This window comes from Erpetoichthys calabaricus, chromosome 10 (assembly GCF_900747795.2).
Source record: "Erpetoichthys calabaricus chromosome 10, fErpCal1.3, whole genome shotgun sequence".
Taxonomy (NCBI): Eukaryota; Metazoa; Chordata; class Cladistia; order Polypteriformes; family Polypteridae; genus Erpetoichthys; species Erpetoichthys calabaricus.
Genome location: NC_041403.2, coordinates 28,331,513 through 28,339,877, shown reverse-complemented (window position 1 = coordinate 28,339,877; position 8,365 = coordinate 28,331,513). Strand labels below are relative to the sequence as shown.

General features: G+C 41.6%; 1 protein-coding gene across 1 annotated transcript in view; it reads right to left on the bottom strand.

Moving 5' to 3' along the window:
* Positions 1–6,109: 6,109 nt before the first annotated feature.
* The window catches only part of LOC114658903 (regulator of G-protein signaling 21-like), a 5,523-nt gene continuing 3,267 nt past the window's right edge, over positions 6,110–8,365 (bottom strand). Inside the window, exons 4-5 of the mRNA XM_028811014.2 lie at positions 8,199–8,365; positions 6,110–7,047 (exon numbers count right to left, since the gene is read on the bottom strand). Coding sequence (XP_028666847.1) covers positions 6,859–7,047; positions 8,199–8,365 — 356 coding nt within the window. The 3' untranslated portion in view covers positions 6,110–6,858. The remainder of the gene's footprint in view (positions 7,048–8,198) is intronic.

Below are 8,365 nucleotides of genomic sequence, written 5' to 3'. Positions count from 1 at the left end.
TGGAACAAAAGTAAAGTTCATGTCAAAATGGTTGGACAATTGCAGAAGCAATCCGTATAACTAAAGCGGCGGCCTGTTGAATCACTTGAGACAGCCCGCTGTAAGCTTCACATTATTAGTTCCTTTATTGAGGTTTGAAGAAGGTCTTGCATGCGAGTGTGTGGATGTTCATGAACCTTCTGTATTGTGTAAGATGCCTATAAGCAGCAAGCAGATAACACTTTGCAAAGTCAGAATGTGATATGACCATTTTAGAAATCAGTGAAGTTGCAAAACTTCTCCTCTGTGCTGGATTTCTCTTCTTTGTAGGTCGGGCCACTGTGAGTGTTTTAGCAATTTATGATCTAGTGATAATCAAGTAGGGCGGCACGGTGGCGCAGTGGGTAGCGCTGCTGCCTCGCCGTTGGGAGATCTGGGGACCTGGGTTCGCTTCCCGGATCCTCCCTGCGTGGAGTTTGCATGTTCTCCCCGTGTCTGCGTGGGTTTCCTCCGGGTGCTCCGGTTTCCTCCCACAATCCAAAGACATGCAGGTTAGGCGGATTGGCGATTCTAAATTGGCCCTAGTGTGTGTGGGTGTGTTTGTGTGTGTCCTGCGGTGGGTTGGCACCCTGCCCGGGATTGGTTCCTGCCTTGTGCCCTGTGTTGGCTGGGATTGGCTCCAGCAGACCCCCGTGACCCTGTGTTCGGATTCAGCGGATTGGAAAATGGATGGATGGATGATAATCAAGTAATTAAAAGGTACTAAATTAAACTTACTTGCAGTGCGATGTGTGACATAAGCAACTATGATTGAGGACTTTAATCCATAAAGCTGCCAGTTTGATGCCTGACCTTAGTAAATATAATACAATGCAATTTTTCTTTGTAGAGTACAGTTCACTGAGTGTAGGAGTGGAGCATTGTGAGCAAATTCTCATGTAAACTACATGTATAGCTTATACTTAATACTAAATATAGAATTAGTACATTTAAATATACAGATTTATTAAAACAATCAGAAAACAACGACAAACCCAATAACATAAATAGAAACCAACAATATTTATCCATTAATGAAATGATGAACTATTGCCAGCTGTCAACACAGTAGACAAAAATTGTATGAGAGGAGGTCAGAGAGAACGTCAGACACAGTCAGAGTCCTGGAGACCTCGGCCAACTGGCTGCCCACCACCTGCTGGGCTTTCTATAGTAGTGTTTGTGCTGGGCCATCCAATCTGAAGACAGAATCTTTCCATCCGATGATTTTAATATTCCCAGTACCCCAGATGACTTTTTCATATGCAGGAGGGCAGCCTGGCAGTAGAGCAGTGGTACCAAGTGCCACATCCAAATGCCGAGAAGATAAAACAGAATAGAGGAGGGTTAGTAATGGTTTAAAAATATTGTATTACTTATATTTCTGTACAAATGACTAACAAATAAAGATACAGTACGCACAACTAATCAGCAGCTCTAGTCAGGATATGAAAGACTAAAGTGGCGAGTCTTTAGCCTGAGCTGAGATTGTAATGGCACCTCTTAAATGAGCAGGCAGATCAGTCCACAGCTTTGTGGCCCTGTAACTAAACGCTTGACCTCCTGCTGTTATTGTATTAATTCTTGGAATCTTTCGCAGGCTGACATCTTGAGATCTTTACACGCACTCCTGGTTTGTAACTGGTCTGATAGGCAAACAGAGCCTTGGCCATTTAAGGCTTTATATGTTAAATAGGAATCATCTCTCATACATGCATGTCCATTATCCTCTATATTTGTAGAGCATCCTGAGTTGGTGTGCAGACTTGCATGTCGCTATATAGAATATAGATTATGTGTTTTATGTTTGCATACATTTATTTTTTACACTGTATACAATAAAAACACACACAAATCAACTCATACTGTATTTCCCTGAAAATACAATACAATACAATTTATTTTTGTATAGCCCAAAATCAAACAAGAAGTGCCGCAATGGGCTTTAACAGGCCCTGCCTACTAGACAGCCCCTCAGCCTTGACTCTCTAAGAAGAGAAGGAAAAACTCCCAAAAAAACCCTTGTAGGGAAAAATTGGAAGAAACCTTGGGAAAGGCAGTTCAAAAAGAGACCCCCTTTCCAGGTAGGTTGGGCGTGCAGTGGGTGTCAAAAAGAAGGGGGTCAATACAATACAATACACCAGGGGTGGGCAAAGTCATTCCTGGTGGGCCGCAGTGGCTGCAGGTTTTTGTTCCAACCCAATTGCTTAATAAAAAGCATTTACTGCTCTAGAATCACTTCTGCTTCATTTTAGTTATCTCCCTCATTAAGATTTTGAACCCTTATTGCTTATTTAAGTCTTAAACAGCTGCATTCTCAGTTTTTAATTGCTCCTTATTAACAATAAGATGCAAAAGACAAAAGAAACCAGCAGTTATCCATTTTGCTTGTTACCCTTTACACCTGTGTGTATTTATCGTGCAATATTTGTTTTAATTCAATACTTGGAAGGAAAGAGAAGAGAAAAAAGTGAAGGATTGAGAATTACTCCTCCGTTTTACACTTCAAAGTATTTGGATGATATCCTTAGAATGGAAATAAAATCTAGGATATGAGAATGACTTGACATAGCAGAGTTAAAGCACTAACAAGCTATGAAATGTAATTATTGGCAAGGATTGTTTTCTAATTAAGCAACTGGGTTTAAACAAAAACCCGCAGCCACTGTGGCCTTCCAGGAATGACTTTGCCCACCCCTGCAATACACAGAACAGAACAAATCCTCAATACAGTATAAAAATAAAAATATTACAAGTACAGAGCAGAATTTAACAGTAGATGATATCACATAATATGATTTGGATTTGTTTAGAGTCCTGGTGACCTCAGCCATCAAGCTGCCTCCTGCATTTAGCCATTCCACGGCTGAAACAGCGCTGGGCCAGCCAATCCGATGAAAGGACCCCTCCTTCCCATGATTCCTGTGATCCTCCATCAGGGATGACTTTACCTTAGGCAGGCAAAACAACTTGGTAGGTGGGCCGTGGCACCAAGTGCCACATTTGAGTACCGAGAAGAGAAACAGAGTAGGTGAGGGTTAGTAACAACTGTATAAAGAATAGTTTGAACATCCAGTGAACACTGCACTGCAGTAGTCAATCCTACTAGAAATAAATGCATGAATTAATTTCTCAGAAAATAAGACCTACTCCGAAAATAAGACCTAGCATGATTTTCAGGCTGCTCTGTAACATAAACCGTACCCTAAAAATAAGCCTAGTCAAGTCAACTGAAAACTAAGGTGCCTAAGGCCAGGTTTACACGCGAGGCGATGTGATTCGACGTGTGCATCTCTGGATGCAACTGCTACTGCTTGCCACTGCTGTCAGGTCAGGAGGAAGCCCCAGAAGCACATAGCGATTAACAACTGGGTCGGTTTTAAGATGACATTTACGACGGTCTATTTTAATGATAAAGTAAACTGCGAGGTTAAAGTGAACATTTCGAGATTAAAGCCGAAATTTCCACTTCAATCACAAAATAGACCTTTTCACCATGTCCTTAATTTTTTTCTCTGTGGCTCGAATATACTGCCATACATTCTGATGCTGTTGTGAAGGTTCAAACAAAGACGGCACAAAAGACGGTATGTGAGACTTTTAAAATGCATTGTGTCATTACTTTGGGGAACATGTGACGCTTGAATATAAAAGCACCACGAATGCATTTACTGTATATGTTGGCATTTTGCTTCACCACATCGAACTATTCATCAAACATCAAAGCAGAGGCACATCGATCCTCAAAGCGGCTGGAGTCGCAAGAAATTCAGGGTTTGAATGTGGAGAGTTATGATGATATTCCAGAAGAAGATGACATGACTGTATTTGAATAAATGTAGACTGTTGTACATGAATAAATATAAGACATCCCCTGAAAATAAGCCCTAGTGGATCTTCTGAAGTAAAAATTAATATAAGACCCTGTCTTATTTTCGGAGAAATACGGTAGTAATAAGAGGTTAAACAACTGTATGAGGAAATTCAGTTTTACAATGTGGAAATATGCAAACGAAGAACTTAAAAAAATGTATAAACCCACCAAATCCAGTGTAGGGTCATCAGGGCTGCAGTCCATCCAAGGAACATTTTTGAGCAAGACAGGAACTGACCCTGGATCGGGGTCACATTGCCTTCTCCAAAAAAAAACACCCCACTAGAACAGGGTCAAACTGGAATAGTCAATTAATTTAACATGCAAAAGATCTAAAATGAAATTAACAAGGGGTTTAGTAAATTAATAGAAGAATGACTTGACTGGGTGGATTTGTTTTAGGATGGAGTGGTGGCTCTGAGGCTAGGGATCTGCACTGGCAATCGGAAGGTTGCCCGTTCGAATCCCATAAATACCAAAAGGGACGTTGGGCCCTTCAGCAAGGCCCTTAACCTGCAATTGTTGAGCGCTTTGAGTAGTGAGAAAAGTGCTATATAAATGCAAAGAATTATTATTATTATTTTGTTATTTCTGCTGCACTTCTTCAATCAGACTTACCTATTCAATGTATTTGTGTGACACGCGTCCGACTCGTTTTGAACACAACCTGGTAATGATGGACCTTCTTGTGATCCCAGCTTGTTCGTTTTTCAGCAGCACATCACTGTTCACAGCACAGACTCAACTAAATACAACATCTGCAAGATCAGACCATATCTGATGGAGTATACGGCACAACTCCTGGTCCAGGCTTTGGTCTTATCACATCTGGGCAGCTGCAACTCTGTGTTGGCAGGAGTACCCAAATGTGTCACCCAACTCCTACAGATGTTTCAAAACGCAGTAGCGCCTCTGGTGTTCACCCAGCCATGGCAGGCACATGTCATTCCTCTTTTCAGATCACTACATTGGCTCCCTGTAGCAGCACATATTAAGTTCAGATCCTTGAAGCTTACCTACAGAGTTGTCAGCACCTACATATATGGAGACACTTGTGAGGTCCTACGCTCCTTTTTGCCCACTCGAGTCTGCTGATGAATGGTGTCTGGTGATGCCTTCCTCTTTGTGGTGTCAGTTCTCAGTCTGGACTCTTTTCATGTGTAACTCCTAGCTGGTGGAATGAGCTGCCCACCTCCATTTGGAATTTCGACTCCCTCAAGTGCTTGAGGTCTCTTTTCTTTGGTGATTTTTCTGTCTTACTGACATGAGCTGTTAGAGTTTTAAAACCATTTCACTGCATTTTTTTCTGAGCTCTTCACTTGTGATCAGTTTTGTAACCTTGTCCTGTGACATGTAGTCCTTAACAGTCTCCAGACTAATGTTACTTGATTATGTTGATCTCTTTTGTAATTTGCTTTGGATAAAAGCATTTGCTAAGCAAATAAATTGTAAATGTAAATGTTGTACATTCACTCAGAACCATTCAAACACTCTTCACTTTCGGTGTTATGATCGGGCACAAAGCAAGAACCAGTCCTGGACAAGATGGCAGCATAATTCTGATTACACTCCTCACCTGGAAAGACTAACGTGAAAAGAGCTGAAGTGCAGGCATAGAACCCACACAGACAAAATGGGAACATGAAAATTTTAGAAAGCACATTCTGCAACCAGACTGGGCCAGGATTTGAACCCAGGTCTATGGGGTGGCAAGGCACATCCCCTGACCATGATGGCATCACACTACCTGAAACACATGCATGTATTATTGGAGTTCGCTCTTTCCATGACAGTACCATGAAGCACAGGAGAACCTTCTCCGGGCAGGACTGAGAGCTTTCACTGGGCAGGATGCCAGTCCATCACTGGGCACACTCACTGACGCTCATTGGAAATGCCAGTGAAAGTCTTTGAAGTGTTGGGGCAAATCTACATGGATATGCGAGGTCAAGCAAAGTCCAAACAGAAAGTAAGCAGGCCAGGAAAGGAATTAAGGTCCCCAGAGTTGTGATGCCATAAATACGCTTATATAGAAACATTAAGACAGATGTGTGCAGGGTTTATCATGAAACAATCCATCCATCCATTATCCAACCCGCTATAACCTAACTACAGGGTCACGGGGGTCGGCCGGAGCCAATCCCAGCCAACACAGGGCACAAGGCAGGAAACAAACCCCGGGCAGGGCGCCAGCCCACCTCAGTCATGAAACAATGCTTTTTATAATATTAAATAATCCTTTTATTTTTTGGAAACATGGACGACAGTAGTATAAAAACATAGCTTACAGTGGCTTGTAGTTCAAAGTTTACAAAGTCTTAAAAAAATAAATTAGACTTTCTTATTCACTCTTAACTAGTATCAAAATGCATAAGTCCAGCCATTTTTCATTTGCCTTTTGTGTGGATGAAGAGAGAAACTGCATTGTACTCCTCGAAAACGAAAGTGTCTCAGTAGTCACTGGGGATTTTCCAGGCTGGTTTTGTGACATACAGGGGATGTGCGCAGCTAGCTGGTGTAACATGAAATGCAAAAGCCGCCATCCGTCTTTGCACGGCTCTCCAAACTCTTCATCAGTCATCAGAACTCCAGGATGTTCATAAATGGTCATAAAAGTGTGAAGAGAGTCTCTGAGGTGACCTCGTTTTATGTGCTCCACCGGATCAAATCCACCTAAGCCAGCAGAACTTGCGATTTGCTCTTGCTCTTTACTAGGCCCTTCCTTTTTGGCACAGTCATTTAAGCCACAGGGTTGACAGTCCATCATGGCTCTTACCCTTCACTTACTGTCTCTTTCTATCACAAGCAAATCCAGACAAGATTCAATCCCCCCTCTGGCGCTGTTCCACGTCCTCTGCACCATCTTTTCGTTGAGCTCCACAGATCGCAGGGCTAATCAGAACGAGATCCTCCCGGTTTCCATCTGCGATGGATTGCTTAGTTCATTAGTCTGCAAGAGGGACCTTTCATCCCTTGACTTGATTCGGCTGAATCTTCCCCGATAGGGTCAGATAGATTTCTGATCTAAGGAACCTTGGGTAGGAGTCCCTCTCCATAAGCCCGTAGACGATTTTCTGAGCTTGGTCGAAGCACGACATGGTGGGCTCTTGAACATTGAGTCGGATTGCTTCTCTTGTGTGATGATCTATATTAATCTGCAAGAGGAGAAATCGTCAGGGTTAAATTCTTCCAAACATACCATCATTCTGCATCTCTAAAAGGCTACAGTAGTAAATCTTGTGTCTTCATTCGCGATTCCATCCACCTACTCACAAACCATTGGGCAGATGGGATGTCAAAAATGGCAAATTGGGACCGCTGGCCATATTGTATTTGGGTCCAAATACTCCACATTATTAAACATCTCTCTAAATTATATTGTTAGGTGAACCATGTCACTAAATGGCCTGCTCTTGTTAAAGCTTTTTAAAGCAAGATAAATAGTCAGGGTTGTTATTTCCCTCTTTTATTTATCGCTGCATTTATCTGCATTTGTGTTTATTTGCTGTTTAGAGAACCAATTGGCATAATAATTCCATTCTAAACGTAAATGTCAAATAAACACAAGTTGAAACTGAAACTAATTGCGAAACTCTTCTCAGAGCTACACCTCTTTTTTCCATAGTAAACTTTACATGCTTTACTTTCTTGAAATTAATTCCTCAATATTATTATACATAATTGAGCACTTAGAGACAGTATAACTAAAAATAGGCACAAGCTCCGAGAATGGAATCCTTTGTTCTGTTGCTTTATTAATTTTATTTTCTACTTATTATTTGGATGACACCTTTATGCAACATTGTGGTTGCATTTATTTTGTTTTTCCAGTTGCAGTACAGGCAGGAGAAGTGATTCGCTCATGGTCACGTGGTGTCAGAAGTGGGATTTGGACTCAGAACCTCAGGGTTTGAATTCCAAAGTCTTACACTGCGTTATTTCAACAGATTTTAGAAATATTAGTCTTAAAAATGAAAATTATAGCACTGCGGTTACTTGATCACACAGTGTTAGGAGCAGGATATGAACCCACAGCCTCAGGGCTTTAGCTCCAAAGGCTTAACTACTAACCCTCATTGCCTTATTTCAACAGACATTGGAAATGCTGATCCAAACAAATTAAAATTACAGCACTGCTGTTACATTAGTAAGGTTCACTTAAAAAGACGCTAAGACTCCTTTTGTTTGGGACAATTAGGATGGATGGTTAAAAAAAAACCCTGCAATTGTTAATTTCCAACAGGGCTTACAGTAGGGGGCACTATTGCCAAAGAGTACCCAGATAACAGATAGAGGCAAACTTTACCTCGCGAGGAGACTCTGCTTGAATGAACTGCTCATAAATCTTCTTCGCTCTCGATGCCTGCTTGGATGTGGATTTGATTTTCTTAAAATCTTCACAGGTCAGCCAAAACTCGATGTTCTCCTCGCTGAACTCGGACCTTAAGAACGTTTGAAACACGGGCAGACCGT